At 54.3% G+C, this 22,203-nt stretch overlaps 3 protein-coding genes across 14 annotated transcripts in view; 1 reads left to right on the top strand and 2 right to left on the bottom strand.

The window, feature by feature from the left end:
* The first annotated feature begins 801 nt into the window (after positions 1-801).
* On the top strand, positions 802-9,499 carry PRRT3 (proline rich transmembrane protein 3). 5 transcript variants are annotated; one of them, XM_032149636.2, is made up of 5 exons: positions 802-910; positions 4,631-5,182; positions 5,426-5,705; positions 5,893-6,048; positions 6,809-9,499. In XM_032149636.2, the coding sequence occupies exons 2-5, from the start codon at positions 4,688-4,690 to the stop codon at positions 8,569-8,571; spliced, it is 2,694 nt and encodes an 897-aa protein (XP_032005527.1). In that variant the 5' UTR covers positions 802-910; positions 4,631-4,687; the 3' UTR covers positions 8,572-9,499. The 5 variants fall into 5 exon arrangements, with proteins under 5 accessions (XP_032005527.1, XP_032005526.1, XP_032005522.1 ...); XM_032149635.2 differs by having other exon boundaries at positions 5,423-5,705; XM_032149631.2 differs by having other exon boundaries at positions 4,631-5,705.
* CRELD1 (cysteine rich with EGF like domains 1) lies at positions 9,379-19,584 on the bottom strand. 2 transcript variants are annotated; one of them, XM_032149653.2, is made up of 11 exons: positions 19,519-19,584; positions 18,764-18,956; positions 18,459-18,541; positions 15,595-15,705; positions 15,161-15,252; positions 13,730-13,906; positions 13,550-13,645; positions 11,886-11,969; positions 11,611-11,706; positions 11,268-11,402; positions 9,379-10,419 (listed from the first exon to the last, which is right to left on the bottom strand). In XM_032149653.2, the coding sequence occupies exons 2-11, from the start codon at positions 18,935-18,937 to the stop codon at positions 10,205-10,207; spliced, it is 1,263 nt and encodes a 420-aa protein (XP_032005544.1). In that variant the 5' UTR covers positions 18,938-18,956; positions 19,519-19,584; the 3' UTR covers positions 9,379-10,204. The 2 variants fall into 2 exon arrangements, with proteins under 2 accessions (XP_032005544.1, XP_032005543.1); XM_032149652.2 differs by having other exon boundaries at positions 9,394-10,419; positions 19,399-19,531.
* A 165-nt stretch (positions 19,585-19,749) lies between these two features.
* IL17RC (interleukin 17 receptor C) overlaps positions 19,750-22,203 on the bottom strand; it is a 16,881-nt gene continuing 14,427 nt past the window's right edge. For all 7 annotated transcript variants that reach the window (XM_032149647.2, XM_058437248.1, XM_032149648.2 and 4 more), the window contains 2 exons: positions 20,679-20,774; positions 19,750-20,415 (listed from right to left, as the gene is read on the bottom strand). In XM_032149647.2, coding sequence (XP_032005538.1) covers positions 19,778-20,415; positions 20,679-20,774 — 734 coding nt within the window. In that variant the 3' untranslated portion in view covers positions 19,750-19,777. The remainder of the gene's footprint in view (positions 20,416-20,678; positions 20,775-22,203) is intronic.

The following is a 22,203-nucleotide window of genomic DNA, read 5'->3' as shown; positions in this document are numbered from 1 at the left end:
TGTCCAATCACAGGGGACAGGATAAAGAACAATAACTAGCTGACCATATGCTGGAATTCTCAACAGTGGATACAAGAAATGATATAGATCTATAGATATTTACATGAAAAATGTGCCAGAATATATTGGAAAGTGAAAGAGAAAAAGGCAAATTACAGAAATGTGTACAGTGGCTGGGCACGGTGGCTGACGCCTGTAATCCCAACACTTTGGGGGGCCGAGGCGGGCTGATCACCTGAGGTCAGGAGTTCGAGGCCACCCTGGCCAACATGGTGAAACCCTGTCTCCACTAAAAATATAAAAATTAGCCAGGCATGGTGTTGCATGCCTATAATCCCAGTTACTAGGGAGGCTGAGGCAGGAGAACCACTTGAACCTGGGAGGCGGAGGTTGCAGTGAGCCGAGATCACGCCACTGCACTCCAGCCTGGGCGACAGAGCAAGACTGTCTCAAAAAAAAAAATGTGTACAGTATGACGTCATTTCTATTTAAGATGTACATGTAACTGTGCATTGAAAAGAATCTGAAGGATACATACCAAGCTGTAGGTAGGATTTACCTAAAAGGATATAGGGAGATAAAGAGGAAGTGAGCTCCCCGTCCCATGAGGTATGCAAGCAGAGGCTAGCTGCCCCGTTTTCAGGGATGCTGCAGAAGGCATTTCCACATCCCTCAGAGATGACCTCGGTTCTACTCTGAGCCCTGAGAGTCCCTGAGCGAGGGGAAGTCAGGGTCGAGAGAAGAGTCCAACCCTAAGGGGAAAGAGTTAAGCAGGGCTGCGCTCCTGTGGGCGGGCTCGCGATCGGCAGCGCCGGGCTCTGTTAGCCGAGTCTGAGCATCTCGGAGGATGCGGCGCGGCGAGCGGCTGCAGGGACGCGCGCAAGGTGAACGCGGGGGCTGCGGCGCGCAGGTGAGGAGCTGGCCCAGGGAGGGGGCGATGGCGGAATCCCGGCGGGGAGCGTGGCCTGCTGCCCCCGTCGCGGGCGCAGGCGACCAGGCCTGCACGGCGCCCACCCCCATCCAGGACACTGCGGGAAGGCGCGGAGCCAGGGAGAGAGGAGACGCAGGAGGAGAAGGAGGAGGAGGAGAGGTAACCCGAGATGGACCAGCTCCGAGGCTGCCCTGCAACGGCCTCGCCCTGCCCCCAGGCCGGCCTCTCCCAGTCCCTGCGGCAGAGAGATCCGCCACCCCCCACAGCCTCTCCAGCAGAGTGGGAGCCCAGGGCTGGGCAAGCCCCCGCCTTGTCCGCAGGTGCCCACATCTCTTGGATTGGCAGTGGTAGGCAGATGGCATGTTTATCTTTGGAGGCCCCATTCAGCCGTTTTCTCGGCAAAGCTTTTTGGACCTCCTGTGGAAGATGAGCCTCCGAGGGTTTCACAACCCGATTGTGTCCACTCAGCTGTGTGACCTTGGGGGAGTTTCTCACCCTCTCTGAACCCCCGTTTCTTCCCCCTGTGAAATGGCTATTCCCACACCTTGTATTGGGAGGGCGGAATGACATGTTGCTAAGCTTAGCACAGGAGCCTAACTGGGGAAGAACTAAACACAGGAGCACTGTTTTTAGCCAGCACCTGTGTTAGGGGCCTCTCAGCACACCCCTACTCCCAACCCTGGAGCAAAGCCGTATCTCTGGGCCCCCAGCAGCTAGCCTAGACCAGGAGCAGCCCATGGGGCTCCGTGAATGTTTGAGAAATGAACTAACAAGGCTTTATTTAAGACAGAGTCTAAACTCGAGTTTGGAGGATGGGACTGAAAGGTCCTTGAACTCCTTGAAATTGTTCACAACTTTCGGTGAGCCTGGGTCTTTTCCCCGGGAGAGCACCAGGGGTTTTCAGTGGCTTCTTAAGGTGTCTGTGAGCCACCATGGGTTAAGAGCCAGGAAGCTTTGGGGACAGCTGCTCCCCAGAGAGGAAAAGAGCAGGGCCTCTGCCGCCAAACACACCCAGGCTGCAGCTCTCGCACCCTCCATGAACCCTCTCCTGGTGGTGGGGCCCCTTCCTGCCTCCCTGGCCCACCGACAGGCTCTTGAGAACAGGAACTTTTAGGGGATAGCCACCTGGGGCCAGGTATATACTGGAGGCTGCAGGTTTGAAGTAAGAGGCACGAGATTATTACAGAATCAGACCAGGGTGACAAGTGCCCAGGAAGATAAGGGAAGGAAGGTGGGAAGAGGAATGTCTAAGCCGAAACAAGCCACCATCCTATCTTACCTGGGTGTTTACACTGGCCTCTCTCTCCCCTGCCCCCCCCCTTTTTTTTTTTTGAGATAGAGTCTTGCTCTGTCGCCCAGGTTGGAGTGCAGTGGTGCAATCTTGGCTCACCACAACCTCCACCTCCTGGGTTCAAGTGATTCTCCCGCCTCAGCCTTCCACGTAGCTGGGATTACATGCCACCATGCCTGGCTAATTTTTGTATTTTTAGTAGTGATGGGGTTTCACCATGTTGGATAGGCTGGTCTCCAACTCCTGACCTCAAGCGATCCACCCACCTAGGCCTCCCAAAGTGCTGGGATTACAGGTGTGAGCCACAGCACCTGGCATCTCCGTTTTTAAAAACACGAATAAGGCTTTGTCATCCCGGTGCTTCCCATCCTCACTAGCTGCCTGTGGCATGTGGAATAAAATTCAGGTGCCCTGTCGTGGCCTACAAGACACCTGTGACCTCACCTCCGCCTTCCTGATTTTCATTTCCTGTGCTCCAGCCACACTCGTGTTATTTTTTGTTTAGACAGAGTCTGACTGTCACCCAGGCTGGAGTGCAGTGGCACAATCTCAGCTCACTGCAACCTCTGCCTCCCGGGTTCAAGCGATTCTCCTGCCTCAGCCTCCCGAGTAGCTGGGATTACAGGCGCCCGCCACCACACCTGGCTAATTTTTGTATTTTTAGTAGAGATGGGGTTTTGCCATGTTGGCCAGGCTGGTCTCAAACTACTGGCTTCAAATGATACACCAGCCTCAGCGTCCCAATGTGCTGGGATTACAGGCGTGAGCCACTGCGCCCAGCCCACACTCCTGTTCTTATTTCTTCAACTCACCCAGCTCATTCCTGCCTCAGAGCCTCTGTACTTGCTATTCCCTCTGCCAAATGCCTTTTCCCCAAATCTTCAAACAGCTCCTTCCTTCCTTTTTTTTTTTTTTTTTGACGGAGTCTTGCTCTGTTGCCCAGGCTGGAGTGCAGTGGTGCGATCTTGGCTCACTGCAAGCTCCGCCTCCCGGGTTCACGCATTCTCCTGCCTCAGCCTCCTGAGTAGCTGGGACTACAGGCGCCCGCCACCAGGCCTGGCTAATTTTTTTTTGTATTTTTAGTAGAGACGGGGTTTCGCTGTATTAGCCAGGATGGTCTCGATCTCCTGACCTCGTGATCCGCCCGCCTCGGCCTCCCAAAGTGCTGAGGTTACAGGCGTGGGCCACCGCGCTTAGCAGCTCTTTCTTATTCAGCATTTAGCTTAAATGTCACCTCAGAGAGGACGTTCTGGTACCCCTATGTAACTGGCCTCTCATCCATCTCTTAGCCCTGTTTTATTTTCTTCATAGCTCATCTTATTTAAAATCATGTATTGTCTGTCTCTCCCCTAGAATGCTGTTCACGAGGGCAGTCTCGTCAGTCTTGTTCGCTGCTTTATCATGAGGGCCTGGCACATAGTGTGTGTTCAAATTATTTGTTGAAATAGTTAAGGGGAATGGAGAGACAGAAAGCTTTCTGGACAGAGGGAAAAGTGAAAGGGTTCTAATGCTTGTCAAGCGTCAGGTATGAACCTTGCCCATACGTGTTTAGTTATTTGTCTCTTAAGAGCCCCCTTGAGTTAGGCATGCTTATTATCCCCAATTTACTGATGGGAAAACTATGATGCAGAGAGGTAAAATGACTCCCCCAGGAAATGAAGACACTGGAATTCAAACTCAGGCCCCTCCCCAAAGGCCGGTACATATTCCTCTCCCCCTCCACCTCTCTCATTTTTGAAGTGGGGCTTTAGGAATAACATTTCAGGCTGGGCGCAGTGGCTCATGCCTGTAATCCCAGCACTTTAGGAGGCCAAGATGGGCGGATCACCTGAGGTCAGGAGTTCAAGACCAGCCTGGCCAACATGGCGAAACCCTATCTCTATTAAAAATATAAATTATCCAGGGGTGGTGGCACATGTCTGTAACCCCAGCTACCGGGAGGCTGAGGCAGGAGAATCACTTGAACCTGGGAGGTGGAGGTTGCAGTGAGCCGAGATCACGCCACTGCACTCCAGCCTGAGCGACACAGCAAGACTCTGTCTCGAAAAAAAAAAAAAAAAAAAAAAGAACAGGATTTCAGCAAGTGAAGGGGAAGGGAGAGAGCATTCCCTGCTGACAGAACAGCAGAAGCAAAGGCATGGGAGTCATGCAGTCCAGTGAGTGTTGGAGGAAAGATGAACAGCCTGTGGTGGCCAGGGTCTTGGAAGGCCAGGAGAGGAGCTTATGTTCTTTCCTGAGGGAAATAGGGAGCCACTGAAGGTTTTAAAGCAGGGCAAGTGCCATGTCCAGCAATTTTAAAAGCAGAGAAGCTGCTGCCTTGCGTTGCTTTTCTTTCCTGCCAGCCCCTTGAGGAAGGCGTGGGGGCTCCCAGCCCTCACATGTCATTCTATGCCCTGTTTTTTTTTTAGGCTCATCCAGTGAGGACTGGAAGGTGGGGGCTTTAGGCCCAGGCATCGGAATAGACCATGGCCCCCAGCCCATGGGGCTGTGTATGTGGCCTTCTGCTGTTGTTGCTGCTGCCACTCCTGGGGACTGGCCCTGCCCTGGGGAGGGGCTTTCCCAGGCCACTTGAAAACTCCGAAATCCCTATGATCCCTGGAGCCCACCCTAAGGGCTCTGTGGGCTCAGAGCCCCAGGCCTTTGACGTCTTCCCGGAGAACCCCAGAGCTGAGAGTCACAGGAACTCTGATGTCCGCCACGCCCCTGCTGAAGAGATGCCTGAGAAGCCTGTAGCCTCTCCCCTTGGCCCAGCCCTGTACGGGCCCAAAGCAGCCCAAGGAGCTCAGAGAGAACAACTCCCAGGAACTGATGACCTCCAGATGGCTCGAGGACCAAGCTCCCACGGCTGGACAGGACCTCTGGACCCACAAGAGCTTCTGGAGCAAGAAGCAGTGGCTCCCCACCCAGTGGGCCACCCTCATCTCACTTTCATCCCCACAACTCCCAGACTTCAACTCAGGGTAGCCACAGTTCCTCCCTCCCTGCAGCATGATGGCCAAGAGGGACAGTGGCCACCTAGAGATGAGGGTCTGAAGGTCAAAACTAAGAGCAGGGTCCCACCCACTTCTCCCTCAGACCACCAGGGCCCACCCCAGACCCTTGTTCCCCACTCAGGTACTGTCAAGAGGCCAGTGCTGGAAGGACAGGGTGGGTTTGAGGAACATTTCCAGGAGGCAGCTCAAGGCCCCCTCTTCACCCAGCAGGATCCAGCAGTCCCTGATGTTGGCTCGGTACCCCCAGTTGAGGTGGTGTACTCTCAGGAGCCGGGGGCCCAGCCAGACTTGGCATTGGCCAGAAGCCTTCCTCCTGCTGAGGAGCTGCCGGTTGAGACTGCCAAGAGGGCTGGCGCTGAGGTGTCCTGGGAAGTCAGCTCCCCAGGTCCCCCGCCCAAGCAGGCTGACCTCCCTGACACTAAGGATTCACTAGGACCCCAGCCCATGGATCCACCCGCCTCAGAGGCTCCTGATGGACCGTCTAAGCCAGGTGGGTATCAATGAGCGTGCTGAGCGATGCTCCGGGGCAGCTGGATGCCTCAATTCTGTTTGACCCTGCGTCCCTCTAGGTCTCATTTTCCTCTTTGTGGCAAATGAGAGTGATTGTGACTCAATCCTGAGGGATTAGGAGGACCATAGGAGGGTCAGGTAAGGTGATGACTGCTTTGTCATTTCAGAGATAACAGCAATGAATGGAGCAGACCCCATCTCCCCCCAGCGGGTGAGAGGAGCTGTGGAGGCCCCAGGCACCCCCAAGTCTCTCATCCCTGGTCCCTCAGACCCTGGCCCAGCTGCAAACCGAACAGAGAGTCCCATGGGGGCCCTGCAGCCAGGTGAGAGCATGGCTGGGGTGTGGGGAGAGGGAGTGCTCTGTCTAGTAACTGAGAACCTCTGTTGGGGGTGTGTGAGGGGTGGAGGGCGGGGAATGAATGGAGACAATCACCTGCTTAAAGGAGTTGCCCAGGGCCTCCTTCAAACAACCTAGGATAATAAATTCATACTCACTGGGAAATCTGGGAGAAGTCATTTGCCCTTTTGGGGCTAGAATGTTCTAATATGTAACATGGATATGTTTAGAACAAAAAAATATATAAAAATTAGTTGGGCGTGGTGGTGCATGCCTGTAGTCCCGGCTATTCCGGAGGCTGAGGTGGGGGATCACTTGACTTGGAGGTCAAGGCTGCAGTGAGCCCGCATTGCACCACTGCACACCAGCCTGGATGACAGAGTGAGAACTTGTCAAAACAAAAACAAAAACAAAAAAATTCCAATGCCCAAGCCACGTCCCAAGAAATTCTTATTCCTTGGTCTCCAGAAGATTCTAACATGCAGCCCATGTGTTGAACTGCTGGGGTACTACCTCCCTGATAGTAGCATTAATAAAAGTGATAGCTGACATCCATTTAGCACTTACTGGGTGTTAGGCACCGGGCTAAACATTTCATCTTCTTCACAACGCAGTGAGGCAGGTGCTGTTGTCTCCATTTTGCAGATTTGCTTGGAAAAGTTAAATGACTTGCCAACCACACTAGAGGGTGAGAGAAAATCAAAAGCACTTTTCAAATGGCTATTTTAATATTGTTATAATTGCAGATGAAGCCGAGGAGTGGCCGGGGCGCCCCCAAAGCCATCCCCCAGCACCCCCAGTCCAGGCCCCCTCGACGTCACGCCGGGGCCTCATTCGAGTCACCACGCAGCGAGCCCTGGGCCAGCCTCCCCCTCCGGAGCCCACAGCCAGCTCCATGGCTTCAGCCCCAGCCTCCAGCCCCCCAGCCAACGCCACTGCACCCCCGCTACGCTGGGGCCCCCTTCGGCGGGTCCTGAGCTTCTCCTGGGAGCTGCACGTCTACGGGGTGGGAGTACTCTTTCTGCTGCCCGCGTTATTGGCGCTGGCTGCTCTGGCAGCCGCCCCAGCAGGGCCCCGGCTGGCATTGGTGGCAGCAGTGCTGGTGCTCGTGGCTTCGGGGCTGCGATCCGCCTACATGCTTACCGACCCTTACGGTTCGCAGGCGCGGCTGGGCGTTCGCGGGGGCCTGGTGCTCTACAACCTGCCCTTCCCCTTGCTGCTCACGGCGCTGGCAGCCCTGACTCTGCTCGGCCTGGGCGCGGGGCTGCCGCCACCGCTGCAAAACCCACTCCTGCTGGGAGCAGTGGCGTTGGTGCATGGTGTAGGGTTGCTCGCGACAGACCTGCTGTCCACATGGTCTGTGCTCAACCTCCTGACGCAGGGCTTGTCGTGCGCCTGGGGCGCGGCAGTGGCTCTGGGCACCCTCTGCCTGTGCCGTCGCCGCCTGCTGGACGGTCCACGAGGCTGGGATGCCAGCCCGGGCCCTCGGCTGTTGGCCGTGGCGGGCGCGCTGGGGCTGCTGGCTAGCGGCTTGCAGCTGGCGGCTGCGCTCTGGCTATACCCGGGCCCAGGCCGCGTGGGCCGCTTCTCGTGGGCCTGGTGGGGTGTCCACTTCTGGCTGCGCCTCCTGGAGCTGACATGGGCGCTCGCCCTGGCGTTGGCCACGGTGGCTGCCGCGAGACCCAGGCCGCCCACGGAGCACGCTTGCTGGGCTAAGCTGATGCGTCTGGCGTGCCCGGCGCCGTCGGGCAAGAGCGAGGTGCCGGAGCGACCCAATAATTGCTATGCAGGGCCCAGCAACGTTGGTGCAGGCAGCTTGGACATCAGCAAGAGCCTCATCCGCAACCCGGCGGAGAGTGGGCAGCTGGCCACGCCCAGTTCAGGCGCTTGGGGCTCGGCTGCGTCGTTGGGTCGCGGACCCCAGGGTGGCCCGGGACTGTCCCGCAACGGTGTGGGACCGGCGCCATCGCTGAGCGAGTTAGATCTGCGGCCGCCATCGCCCATCAACCTTAGCCGCAGCATCGACGCCGCGCTCTTCCGCGAGCACCTGGTGCGAGACAGTGTGTTTCAGCGTTGCGGCCTCCGCGGCCTGGCCTCCCCGCCGCCTGGAGGCGCTCTGCGGCCGCGCCGGGGCAGCCATCCCAAAGCCGAGCTCGACGACTCTGGCTCCTCGCTCCTCCGCGGCCGCTGCAGGTCGCTCAGCGACGTGCGCGTACGCGGGCCGGTCCCACAGCACGTAGTGGAAGAACCCGACGGGGCTTCTGGCAGCTCCCTGGACAGCTTCTCCAGGGGCTCACTCAAGATCAGTTGGAACCCCTGGCGCCACGGGCTGTCATCAGTGGACAGTCTGCCCCTAGATGAGTTGCCCAGCACGGTACGGCTACTGCCTGCCCCGACCCCAGCCCCTGACTCTACCGCCGCTCGGCCGGGGGACGGCCAGGGAGAGGTCCAGTCGCGCGGCAAGCCTGGGGAATCCCGCAGCGCCTCCAGTGATACCATCGAGCTTTGAGGAGCGGTTCTGACGCAGGACCAGGACCCTGCCCGATGCCCACATGGCATGGCTTACTGAGACAGTTGAGCCTTTAAAAAATGGGCATCCTGGCCGGGCGCGGTGACTCACGCCAGGAATCCCAGCACTTTGGGAGGCCGAGGTGGGTGGATCACGAGGTCAGGAGTTCGAGACCAGCCTCCTGGTCTCGAACATAGTGAAACCCTCGTCTCTACTAAAAATGCAAAAAAATTAGCCAGGTGGCACACGCCTGTAGTCCCAGCTACTCGGGAGGCTGAGGCGGGAGAACTGCTTGAACGGGGAGGCAGAGGTTGCAGTGAGCCGAGACCGCGCCATTGCACTCCAGCCTGGGTGACAGTGAGACTCCGTCTCAGAAAAAAAAAAAAAAAAAAAAAGGCATCCCCAGGCCTCTACCTGACGGCAACCCCCAGGGGACAGCCAGGTTTGAACTCGCCCCACCCCCATGCCGTTTTTTGCTTTTAATATTTCTATTTTTTTTCAGCCGGCATTTTGCACAGAGGCCGTGTCTTATGCGGAATACAGGGTGGGTGTGCATGGATTCGGGCATGAAGAACAGGGAGCAGGTGCCCCATACTCCCCAATGTGGAGTGATGAGCCTCGCTTGTCTAGATTGTCCTCTTTGTGCCAAAGAAATAAACCCTTAGGACTTGGCTCATGCTTCCCTCTGGCCATGCCAGGATCCTGTACTCATAGGAGGAAGGAGAGACTGGAGGCCCTGCCTCCCAGTCATTTTAAGTCCTGTGTATTGGACGGAGAGGAGGACTCCGAGGAAAGGTTGCTTGAGGCTTGGAGGCTCTGGTCATAATGGCAACCACACTTTTATTGAACATCTGTTGTATACTGTCCAGGTCTTCACATTTATCACCTCATTTAATTCTCATGTTAAGCCTGAGTGGAAAGCATTATGAAGCCCATTTGAGGAAAGAGAAGAGTGAAGTTCAGAGGCAAAAGTCATCTGTCGAGGGTCCTTTGCCAAATGACAGCTGGCATGGAACCCTCCTAAGGCTGATTCCTCTATCCTCCTTCTCCTAACAGCACTTCAAGGGCAACCTTCTCCTCTATCTTTTCTCCACTCACCATCAAAGAAGCCCTCAATTTCCCAGGATTCTAGGAAATTTCCCTAAGGTGGTGGTGGGACAGGTAGTAAGACTGAAGCCTTTTAACTTTCCAAGACCTTTCTTTATTTCCTGAGATGTATAAATAAGTGGCAATGGGGGGTGGGGATGTGGTAAACACAGAACAGGAGCTGGCAGCATGCAGCTGGCAGGAGGGGGCTGTGATGGCCCCACCCCTGTGAGGACCCCCTCATCCTAAGCAGGGGCCAAAGCTCACTAGCAGCCACCATTAAGGAAAAACTTTTGAAATTCACACATTATGAAGCCTGCCAGTCCCCGCCAGGTGAAGAGCTCATGGTATCCACCTTCAGGGCTACTTTTTACCCCAGGGGCCTTGTCTGCCCGGGCCTGGGTACCTGGGTTGCTCTGTAAGGCAGGTAGGGGTGCTTACCCCACTCTCAAAAATAAACCAAGCTGTCCTGAGTGTCCAGCAGGAGGGCAGCCCAAGCTCTGGGGGCAGTGTGGGTGGGAGGAGATCCTACAAGTGGTGGCCGAGATTATCTGCCCTTGATGAAGCCCTCCAGCACACGGTCACTGCGCTCTGACAACCAGTAGCCAGTCATGGCCGCCACAGCCCCAATGAAGATGGCGGTGAACACCAAGTCGCCCTTAGCAGCCAGCGTGGCCAGTGCACAGATGATGATGCCAAAGAACATCTGCTGCAGCACCACCAACTCATCCTCTGTCATCTCTGAGAAGAAGCCCGCTGACTCTGGAGAAGAGCAAGAGATGCAGCCTGGCACTCGTATCCCTGTTCCTGGTAGTTCTTGGAGTCTCCCCAGAACTCCCACGCACCTGATCATCATGGCCACCAGGCCTGCCCAGCAAGCCAGGCACACAACATTTACTGCTCAAAACCACTCTGCAAGGGGCAGTTACCACCCCTGTCTCACTAAATGGGAAAGTAAGGCTCAGAGAGGTAAAGGGGTTGGACTTGCCAAGGCCATGTGGTAGACAAGTTGGGGGCAGAGCATTTATTACATGTATGAGTCTCGTTCTACGGTCAGACTGTCTGGATTGGGATCCCAGCTCTGCAACTTGCTTGCCATATAGCCCTGGGAAAGTAGCTTCATCTCTCTGCATCTTCGTTTTTACATATGTAGAATGGGGATGAGAACCCAACCTTCAGCGTTGGGTTGTTTCAGGGGTTAAATAAGTTAAGATGAGGAATGCACCTAGAAAACAGCATCTGACACAGTAATTGCTGGGCAAATGGTCCCTGCCATCGTTGTGATTACCCTGAATCTCACCACACCCCCAGCCTAGGACAGCTTTCAGCAGGCCAGGGCAAACACTGGTTCCATTGGATAGATGAGGAAACAGGTTAAGGAGGCAGACTGATTTGATGCCAAGTCTGATTCCCTTTATACCCTGGAAGGTGTAAGGCTGCTGAGAGCCAACCTGGAGATCAGACGTAGAGCCCAGTCTCAGTGCAGCCTCCAGGGGGCTGGGTGGCAGTAGGGGTGGGGCAGGGCCTGGAGCTGCCACTGCTACCTGGGGAAGGGGCTTGCCTGCCTTCTCTTTGAATAAGGACCTCCCCTCTCCCGCCTCAGGGCTCACCTGGGATCTGCTCCTTCACACAGATGCCTTCCATCTGCTTGTAGCCCTCGGCACAGATGCAGCGATAGCCGCCCTCGGTGTTTTCACACTGCTTGTTCTCTCCCAGACACACCTCTGTCTCACACTCATCCACATCTTGAGGGGAGGGAGGGGTCAGAGTCCTGCTAGGGCCCCCCACCCAGCACCCTGACTCCATCTTGTCCATCTCTCAACACTCCCCTCTGCCCTTGCCCAGGCAACATTCCACCCTTCCTTCCCCCGCCTGCCCATATTCTGGCCTCTTCACCATTCATGCTGGGTGAGGCACTCCCAGGTGCCTGTTTCCCATCAGCAGGAGACTCACCGAGACACTTGGAGCCCACCTGCTGGTAGCCAGGGCTACACTTCTTACAGCGACCTGGCCCTGCCCCCATGCAGCCTAGGCAGGCCTTGGCACAGTCTGGAGAGAGGAGAGAAAGATGAGGGTGAGATGTGCACCTAGGCCCAGGGGAGCCACGCTCCAGAAGAGGAGGCCTGGGGTGCTCTGAAGCCTGAGAAGGGGAAGGTTTGGAGGGACAGGTGTGGAGCAGCTCTTCCTCCCCTCCTCACATCCCCTCCTCTGCAGAAGTAGACACTGACCTCGGCACTCATAGGAGCCCTCAGTGTTCACGCAGAATTGGTCGGCTCCACAGTTGGCTCCCTCTGTGCCACACTCGTCAATGTCTGCAGAGAGGTGAGCAGGGTGAGAATTTCAATCCCTATTTAGTAGGGAAGCTGAGGCCAGAGCCGTTGGGGAATGGTCTTGCCTGGGATTAAATGGTATGGCAGAGACTGCAAGCTGTCTACCAACACAGAAGCAGACTAGCTGGACTTCAGGCTGCCCAGCCAGAGACCACATTTTCCAACCTGTCTTGAAGCTAAGTGTGTCCCTGTGATTGAGTTCTGGCCAACAGGATGTAAACAGGAGTGATGAGCTCCACTGTTAGCTTGGTCTTAAAACAATGCTTGGACTCCTCAATGCACTTTCTTTCCCTTCTCCCTTCCTGAGTGCTGGCACGTGGGACACGGAGATGCCCAGGACTCAGCTTCAACCATACAGACAACGCCCAAGGGGATGATTGTGCAGTAAGTTACAGGAATAATCTGGGTACTGGAATGATTGTGACTAGCAGAGCTCCCCTGCCAGCCTGGACTACTCACTTTGGGACTGTAATATGAGGAAAAAAATAAACCTCTACCCTCTAGATTCTTTTTTTTTGAGATGGAGTTTCGCTCTTGTCACCCATGCTAGAGTGCAATGGTGTGATCTTGGCTCACTGCAACCTCTCTGGAGTCAAGTGACTCCTGCCTCTGCCTCCTGAGTAGCTGGGATTACAGGCACCTGCCACCATGCCTGGCTAATTTTTGTATTTTTAGTACAGACAGGGTTTTGCCATGTTGGCCAGGCTGGTCTCAAACTCCTGACCTCAGGTGATCCACCCCCCTTCAGCCTCCCAAAGTGCTGGGATTAGAGGCGTGAGTGAGCTACCACGCCCGGCCAACGTCTATATTCTTCAAGCCACAGTCTTTTGGGGATTTTTGTTACAGCGGCTTAGCCTTTAGTCTACATAAGTGGCTAGGCTGGGACCAAACCAAGTCTTGAACCCAGGTTTCCTGACCCCAAGTTCAGTGTCCTCATTCTCCTGGCCAACCCTTCCTCAATTTTTTTTTTTTTTTTTTTGAGATGGAGTCTCCCTCTGTTGCCCAGACTGGAGTGCAGTGGCGCAATCTCGGCTCACTGCAAGCTCTGCCTCCCGGGTTCATGCCCTTCTCCTGCCTCAGCCTCCCGAGTAGCTGGGACTACAGGAGCCTGCCACCACGCCCAGCTAATTTTTTGTATTTTTAGTTGAGACAGGGTTTCACCATGTCAGCCAGGATGGTCTCGATCTCCTGTCCTTGTGATCTGCCCGCCTTGGCCTCCCAAAATGCTGGGATTACAGGCCTGAGCCACCACGCCCAGCCCCTTCCTCAATTTTTAAGACTTGGCCAAAGTAACACCTCCTCCAAGAAGCCTTTCCTGATTCCCCATCACTACTTCCACTGTACTAGATCAAAGGCATCTCTCACTGTACACAGGGACTATACTACACAGTACCTGTGTACTGGACTGTAAGTATCTGGTTACTTTTCTGCCTTCCCAGCCGGGTTGAGATCTCCATGAAGGTGGGGCCTAGGCTAGTCTAGCCCAGGCTTGTGTTGAGAGAATGAAGGACCAAGCCCAGGCCCCTGCCCATCTTCCCAGACCTAGCTAGGGCCCCACTTACCTACACACTTGAGGTGATGCAGGGCCCAGCCCTTCTTGCATTGCAAACAGTTTGATTCCTCAGGTCCTGAGCATCGGGCACAGGGGCCAAAACAAGCTGGGTGGAATGGGGGCAGCATGAGGATGGGCAGGCAGGTGCCCCATCTGCCCCTGCCCAGTGCCACACCTTTTGGCTACCTACCGGAACATACCAGATGGCTGGCATTGCGTTCTACCTCAAAGTAGCCAAGGCCACACTGGCCACAGGCCTCACCCCCGTAGCCGGCTTGGCAGTCACAGTGCCCGCTGCCCCCTCGTGTCCCTTCTCCTTCACACTGTCCGTAGCCACCGCAGGGCCTCTCTGTTCCCCCAGGACAGGCTGTGGGAAGACACCAAACCAGGTGAGGTCATCTATACAACCTTGATATACAAGATAATATTTTCTGCTCTGCATATCAGTAAACATTTTTGGAGAAGAAAATTAATTTTAATGACATAATATTTTGTCATAAAACTGACATTTACTTAACCAATTTCCTCTTGTGGAACAATTAGATTTTACAAACCTCTTATTTATTTATTTATTTTTAGTGACAGGGTCTTGCTCTGTTTCCCAGGCAATGACGTGATCATAGCTCACTGCAGCCTCGAACTCCTGGGCTCAAGCAATCCTCCCACCTCAGCCTAGGGGGACAACAGGCTGCACTACCATGCCCTACTATTTTTTTTTTTTTTAAGAGACAGGGTCTTGCTATGTTACCCAGGCTGGTCTCTCAAACTCCTGGCCTCAAGTGATCCTCCTGCCTCAGCCTCCCAAAGTGCTGGGTTTACAGGTACGAGCCACTACACCAAATATTTTCTTTTTTTTCTTTTTTTTTTTGAGACAGAGTCTCGCTCTGTCACCCAGGCTGGAGTGCAATGGCATGATCTCGGGTCACCACAAGCTCCGCCTCCCAGGTTCATGCCATTCTCCTGCCTCAGTCTCCCGAGTAGCTGGGACTAGAGGCTCCCGCCACTATGCCCGGCTAATTTTTTGTATTTTTTAGTAGAGATGGGATTTCACCATGATAGCCAGGATGGTCTCGATCTCCTGACCTCATGATCCGCCCACCACGGCCTCCCAAAGTGTTGGGATTACAGGTGTGAGCCACCGCGCCCAGCCAGTATTTTCTTTTACAAAGACTGAATTTGCCATCTTTGTAGCTAGCTCTTTATCTGTAGCTTCAGGAAAGACTGCTCTAAAAGAGGCTGGTAGTAAGTTCAGCTCTTGTGCCAGGACTGTGTGTGAGGATGGATGGCGATCATGGGGGCTCCAGGGCAGCACCCGCCCCTCTCCAGTAAGGTACCATAGTTCGATCTGGCATGGGAAATGAAGGGGCTGGGGGGTCTATCATTTCTTTAATACATGATGATAACCATACTGCATCTGACTCAGTCTAGCCCCTGTGCTTTCTCCAAGCCTTTCCCCACTGATTTGCCCATCTCCCCAGCCCTGTGAGGCAGGCAAAAACTGAGGTCCCGAGAAGTTTATCTGAGAAGCCTGAGTTCACACAGCGAACTAGGGACAGAGCCAGGACTGGATCCCTGTACTCGGTGGTCCCCTCCCATCCCCAAGAGCAACTTAAAAACTCACGAAGGCAGGAGGGCCCAAAGGTGCCTGTGGGGCAGCAGAGCTTCAGGGAATCTGAGCACAGCCACTGGAAGAGGTCCGGGGCCTCCTTCTGCCTGAGGCAGGGGCACGGTGGAGGGAGGTGGGGAGGAGGCGCTGAGATAGTGTCAGAAGTGCTGTTCCCATTCCCCCATGCGTGAATCTGTGATTCAACCCAGCTAGGACATAAGACCCAAAAGGCCATCTGACCAATGCCCTTTCCCCATTTGGCAGAAGGGTAAACTGAGGCTCAAAGTGGAGTGCAAGTCCCCCGTCAAGTCCTTAGCAGATCTGGGTTTGGAAGGAGCAGAACCAAGACATGGGCCCCAGCATGCACCCCCGCTTCTTGGCCAAATCAAGGCCTTATCACCAGGCCCCACCTGTGACCCACTCCCAGGGAAGGGCCCCTTGCCACTCACTTCTGAAACCACCAGCTCTCCACCAGCTCCTCACTCAGCTCCAGCAGGCGGTGGCACTCGAAGTCCGACTTGCTGCACACGCCCTCCAGCACCTCTACCAGGCGGGTCTCACTGACCGGACAGGGCAGGGCTGGTGGGAAACACGCCCCACCCCACCCACCACCCTCCTGAGGTCTCTCTCCACCCTTCCTCATGCAGTGAAAATATCAAAGGAGAGGCCATGAGGTGTAATGGAAGGGGTCATGGTTCTGGGAAGCAGAGAGACCTGGGTTCGAATCTAGTGGTAGATTTGAACCTATCTAGTGGACCTTGGGCAAATCACTTAACCTCTCTGAACCTCTTTGTTTTGTCATCTGTAAAATGGGGACGACAATACCTTCCCTGCAGGTTTATTGTAACATACATCAGTTCCTGCATCTGAGCAATGGAATATAATACCCTTGCTGGGTAGATATGGCTAAAAATACATCCTATAACAAGTGTTGGCAGGGATGTGGAGAAATTAGAATCCTCCCACACTGCAGGTGGGAATACAAAATGGCATCACCACTGTGGAAAAGCAGTTCCTCAGTAAGTAACACATGGAATTGCCATAGGACCCGCCAATTCCACTACTGGATATAGACCCAAAAGAATGGAAAATAGGTTTTCAAACGAAAACTTGTACACAATGTTCATAGCAGCATTATTCACAACAGCCAAAATGCAGAAACAATGTAGATGTCCATCAACTGATGCATGGATAAACGAAATGTGGTACAGCCAAATGAGAATATTATTCAGCCATAAAAACGAGTAAGTATTGATATATGCTACGGTATGGGTGAACCTTGAAAACATTATGCTAAATGAAACTAGCCAGACACAAAAGGCCACATATTTTATGATTCCAATGAAATCAGCAAATCCATAATTTCTGCTTGACTAACACAAATTAGTGATTGCCAAGAGCCGAGGGAAGGGGAGAATGGGGAGTGGCTGTGTAACAGGTATAGGATTTTTTGGGGGGGGTAATGAAAATGTTCTGGAACTACATAGTGGTGATGGTTGCACAACATTGTAAATGTTATTAAATGTCTTTAATGGGAAATTTTTTATGTGCATTTTACCACAATTAAATATATATACACACACACACATATATATACACACACACACATATATATACACACACATATATATACACACACATACACACACATATACACACACACATATATACACACACACATATACACACACATATATACACACACACACATATATACACACACACATATACACACACATATATACACACACACACATATATAAATATTTGATATCTTATATCCTGTATTTAAAGGGTCTGGCACAGTGCCTGGCATATAGGAGGTAATTTAAAAAAGCAAGCAACGCAGGAGCCATTACAAAGCTGGAAGTGCCTCTGGGGTTGTCTTAGCCAATCCCCTCATTCCTGAATGAGGAAACTCAGGCCCGGCGAAGGAAAAGAGAAAATGACCAATGTTACATAATAACAAAACCTTTATTTCTAGTGGGCATCCCAGTTAAGCCTTTTCCACACTTCTATGAAATAGGCAAACCAGGTATTAATATCCTCATTTTACAGGTGAAGAAACTGTGGCTCTGAGAGGTTAAGAACCGACAACCAGGTCTAACTCTGAGCTTTTGCTGACTCCTCTTCCATTTGACTTTGAAAAGCTGGAGGGCTCAGGGCTCGGCTTTCTGTATCCTTCCCATGCCTTTCTTTACATACTGACTATATAATGGCTTTCTGTATTATATATATACTGACTATATAATGGCTTTTTGTATTATGGCTTTCTGTATCCTTCCCATGGCTTTCTTTACATACTGACTATATAATGACAACTCTCAAATTCCTGTTTCCAATTCCTACTCTTTTCTGAATTCCAGATTTGGATGGAGTCTACCTGGATGTCAAATGGACATTTCAGCCCAATACATTCAAAGAACACCACATCCCACCCCCTCCCCTAAACCTTCTCGGTTTCCCATCTCACCATCTTAGAAAACAGCTGCACTATTCACCCAGTTGCTCAGGCCCAAAATCTAGTAAGCATCTTTTATTCTACTGTTTCTCTATACCCATAATGAATCTATCACCAGGTCCTATTGTTCTCTCTGCAAAATATGCCCAGACTGTGACCCCTTCACCATGTCCTCCAGTAGATACCACACTAGCTTGTGTTGACTTCATGCCTAGATGATGCACTTGCCTCCCAAACTGGTCTCCCTGCTTCCTCTGCCCTTGCCCCTTACAGTCTGTTTGCTACATAGCAGTGTGAGTAATCTTTAAAGGTATAAAGAAGACAGTATCACTTTTTCTGCTCATAACCTTCCAAGAGCTTCCCATTACACTCCGAAAAAAATCTAAACTCTTTTCCGTAGCCTTCGAGGCTTATGCCTCTGCCTTCACCTTCTACCACTCTCCCCTTGGCTCACTCCACTCCAGCCACTTCTCGAATACACCAAGCTCAGTCCCATCCTCTGCCCAATTCCCTCCCTGTCACATAGCTCGCTTCTTCACTTCATGTCTCTCTGTTCAAATGCCAAACCTTGAACACCTTGCCTCCCACCGTCCTGCAGTCTACCGTGCTTCACTGTTTGTTCTTCATCTGACATAATATTATTCACTTACTCATTCACTGCTTGTCTTCTCTACTAGAATGTAAGCTCCAGGACGGGGGGATTTTGCTTGCCTTGTTTACTGCTATACTATAGATGTTCAGTGCTATTTGTTGAATGAATAAGTGCTCCCCAAGAGTTCCTAGCCCTCCACCAGTAGAACAGAGATTTGGCGGGGAGGGGGATATACACCCCTTCCCCCAGCAGCCCCTTACCTGTCTTTGTATTTGGACAACTTCTCTTCCTCCCAGGCAGTGTTTCCACCTCCAAAGTTGTCCCGGATGGTTCTCTCCAGGCCCTGGAAACAGAAAATTATTAATAGCTAAGTACAGTGCCTGGCACATGCTAGCACTTCACTGTTCTACTGACCAGGAAACTGAGGCACAGAAAGGCAACTTGCCTAGGGCCATACAACTAGTAAGAGACCAAGATGAAACTTGAATCCACACAGATTTGCATCCCAGAGTTCCCCACTCTAAATCGCTGTGTTCTCCTCCAACGAGGCTGCCGGTGCACCCACCTTGTTGAAGCTGTCAACCAGTCCCCGGCAGGTATGACACGGATGGGGCTGAGGCGGGGGAGAAGACTGGGGAGGTGGAGAGGGCTGGAGCCAGATGGGGCCTGGGAGGCTGAGGAAGAGGCTCAGGCCCCAAAGCACAGCTGGGACCAGGCCCTTCGGGGGCCGTGGGGCCATCTTTACCCAGGCTGGGGACCTGCAGATAGAGGGCGTGGAGAGGTTTCACTGAAGGAGTCAGGCCCCACGCGAGAAAGAAAAAGGTCTGTTCTGAGGTGCCGTGGCGCTAGGATCTGCGTTATTAGCAAAAGAGGCCAAACTGGGTATTGCAGGGGCTGTGGGGATGGATGGGGAAAGGCGCATAAGATGCAATTCCAGAAGAGAAATGTTATCCTCGTTAGCATGGGGTAGAGAGGAAAGTGGCCTCCCTCCTTGACAAGGGGGCAGAAGTCAGCCTCTTGTTTGAGGGTCTGATAAAGGCCATTAGGGGCGGGATCCGCAGAATTAGGGAGAAGAGATCAGATTCCAAGTACTGAAGGAGAGGAGGCCAGAAGGGTTGTCTTGGGGGAGGTGTCCGGAACCCCGGGCTTGGGGGGAGGAGCCCGGATCCGGATATGAAGGGAAGGGGTCAGATTCAGGACCTCGCAGAAGGGCAAAGGCACGGCCCACGAGCCGGCAGAGAAGGATCCAGACCCTCGTAGGCCAAGGAGAAGAAAGAAGCGACCGCCCCAGCCCGCGGGCGCCGTGGGCCGTCTCCTCACCGCGTCGCTGCCACAGCCTGCGTAAAACGTATAACCCCCACTCGCGCCGCACTCCAGGGGGCGGAGCTTGCCGGCCAGCCAATGGCGACGGGCCATGTGCCATTACGTCACCCCACGCCAGCCAACCAGAGGCGGCACCGAGCTGCACCTGTCCGGGCTTTAAAGGGCCGCGGGGCTAGGGAACGACGTTTGCCAGCCGCGCCACTGAAACGGAGGCGCGTGTGGGCCACATGAGTAGAAAAACAGCGTCTGCCTTTATTTAAGTCCCGTCCCCAGCCCCAGCTCCCACCCCGCGTCCCGGCGCGGGAGTCCCCGGGGAATGGAAGTAGCTATCCAGGGCTGGCTGAAGGGCCCGGGACACTTGCTCCGCTCTCTCTTGGAGCCGCCCAGAACGCGGGGCGCGGGGCTGCTGCAGGGCCGCCAGGAAGTCCGGCAGTTGGGAGGGCAGTGTGAAGACGGGCACGGTGCGGAAAAGGGCGGGTACGGCGTCCGGGTGGAGCAGCCTGTCGAAGCAGGCCCCCACGTAGCGGCCGGGCGCCCGGCCCTGCAAGAAGTCGGGCAGCACGCAGCTGAGCGAGGCGCGGAAGGCGTCGTTCGGGCCGTGCGCCCCGGGCGCCCCGGGCTCGGACACCCCGTCCTGTAGCCACTCGCTGCACAGCGCCACCGCACCGGGCGAGAAGAGCAAGACCACCACGCCGCCCTCCTGCAGGGTCTGGCGCCGCTGCGCGTGGAACCAAGCCACGGGCCCCTGCGCACTCAGTTCACGACGGCTCCACAGGTCTACGGCCACGCGCAGCGGCAGCTGGCACAGCGCCGACGCCAGGGCGCCCACCAGGCGCTCGAAACCCGAGTCATCGGCTGAGTAGAGGAGCAGAGCCGCGCGGCCCCCGGCGGCCGCTGCCGGAGAAAACAGATGGGGAGGGAAGAGGTGAGCTGGCACAGGCCTGCCTCCCCGGGGGCGGCCCTCCGCCCAGCGCTTGCTCCCCCCCCCCCCCCCCCCCCCCCCCCCCGAGCGGACGTCCTGTTTCAAGAGCCTCAGCCACCCTGTTAGGGGAGAGGGGCGGAGGCAGCCAGTGAGCTCGGCCGCCGCCTTCCTTTGGAGAACTCCCACAGCCACTCTGGTCCTAACCCTGGGACATGGGGAGCCGGGAAACGCTCACCTTTCGCGTGATCCTTTTTGAGAAGGAGGATGAGGGAAAGCGCAGCGGCAAAGAGTAGGCAGGCCAGCCACACGAGGGCCCAGCGCTTGTGGATGTCTGGGAGACCCAGAGAAGAAGAGTTAGAAACTTATCCTCCACAGAGGAGAAAAACTGAGACTTAAGAGAAATGAATTGGGCCGGGCGCGGTGGCTCGCGCCTGTAATCCCAGCACTTTGGGAGGCCGAGGCGGGCAGATCACGAGGTCAGGACATCAAGACCATCCTGGCTAACACGGTGAAACCCCGTCTCTACTAAAAATACAAAAAATTAGCCGGGCGTGGTGGCGGGCGCCTGTAGTCCCAGCTACTCGGGAGCCTGAGGCAGGAGAATGGCGTGAACCCGGGAGGCGGAGGTTGCAGTGAGCCAAGATCGCACCACTGCACTCCAGCCTGGGTGACAGGGTGAGACTCCGACAAAAAAAAAAAAAAGAGAGAAATGAATTGACGGCCGGCCGAGGCGGGCGGATCACGAGGTCAGGAGTTCAAGAGCAGCCTGGCCAACATGGTGAAATCCCGTCTCTACTAAAGACATAAAAAATTAGCCGGGCGTGGTGGCGCATGCCTGTAATCCCAGCTACTCAGGAGGCTGAGGCAAGAGAATCACTTGCACTTGGGAGGCGGAGGTTGCAGTGAGCCGAGATCCCGCCACAGCCTGGGCGACAGGGTGAGACTCCTCTCAAAAAAAATAACAAAACAAAAAACGAAGAAATGATTTGCCCAGAGTCCACAGCACAGTGTCAGAGCCAGTGGATGAATATAGCTCCGTCTGTTTAGGGGTCTTTGAATAAGTAATGTCACTCTCTGCCTCAGTTTTCTCCTCTGTAAAGTTGTACCTACGTCATAGGGTTGGTGTGAGGACTAAATATATTAATACATATAAAGCACTTAACACAATGCCGAGCATCTTAAGTGCTAAAATGTCAGCTCATATTTTTCTCCCCTAAGCTAGGGTTGCTGGGCCCTTGATCTTGCTGTCCTGGGTGTCTGCAACTACCTGGTATCCCTGCCCTGTCTTTTTTTGCCTCCAATCGATTCGCCTTGAATTGATTCATGACAGCCCCAGAAATCTTTTAAAAATATAAATTTGGGCCAGGTGCAGTGGCTCACGACTATAATCCCAGCACTTTGGGAGGCGGAGGTGGGCAGATCACGAGGTCAGGAGTTCAAGACCAGCCTGGCCAAGATGGTGAAACCCCATCTCTACTAAAAATACAAAAATTGGCCGGGCGCGGTGGCTCACGCCTGTAATCCCAGCACTTTGGGAGGCCGAGGCGGGTGGATCACGAGGTCAGGAGATCGAGATCATCCTGGCTAACACGGTGAAACCCCGTCTCTACTAAAAATACAAAAAATTAGCCGGGCGCAGTGGCGGGCGCCTGTATTCCCAGCTACTCGGGAGGCTGAGGCAGGAGAATGGCGTGAACCCGGGAGGCGGAGCTTGCAGTGAGCCGAGATCGCGCCACTGCACTCCAGCCTGGGAGACAGAG

This window comes from Hylobates moloch, unplaced genomic scaffold (genome assembly GCF_009828535.3).
Source record: "Hylobates moloch isolate HMO894 unplaced genomic scaffold, HMol_V3 SCAFFOLD_4, whole genome shotgun sequence".
Lineage (NCBI taxonomy): Eukaryota > Metazoa > Chordata > Mammalia > Primates > Hylobatidae > Hylobates > Hylobates moloch.
Note: the sequence above shows the minus strand (reverse complement) of the source record. Positions and strands in the feature narration are given on the sequence as shown.

Excerpts from the sequence above, each read along its gene's own strand:
- PRRT3 (XM_032149631.2), top strand. The coding sequence starts at position 4,688 with ATGGCCCCCAGCCCATGGGGCTGTGTATGTGGCCTTCTGCTGTTGTTG. Across the intron at positions 5,706-5,892 it reads TGATGGACCGTCTAAGCCAG|AGATAACAGCAATGAATGGA; the intron begins GTGGGTATCAAT and ends TTGTCATTTCAG. Across the intron at positions 6,049-6,808 it reads CATGGGGGCCCTGCAGCCAG|ATGAAGCCGAGGAGTGGCCG; the intron begins GTGAGAGCATGG and ends TTATAATTGCAG.
- CRELD1 (XM_032149653.2), bottom strand. The coding sequence starts at position 18,937 with ATGGCCCCACGGCCCCCGAAGGGCCTGGTCCCAGCTGTGCTTTGGGGC. Across the intron at positions 11,970-13,549 it reads GCATCACCTCAAGTGTGTAG|ACATTGACGAGTGTGGCACA; the intron begins GTAAGTGGGGCC and ends ACCTCTCTGCAG. Across the intron at positions 11,707-11,885 it reads GGGCTCCTATGAGTGCCGAG|ACTGTGCCAAGGCCTGCCTA; the intron begins GTCAGTGTCTAC and ends TCCTCTCTCCAG.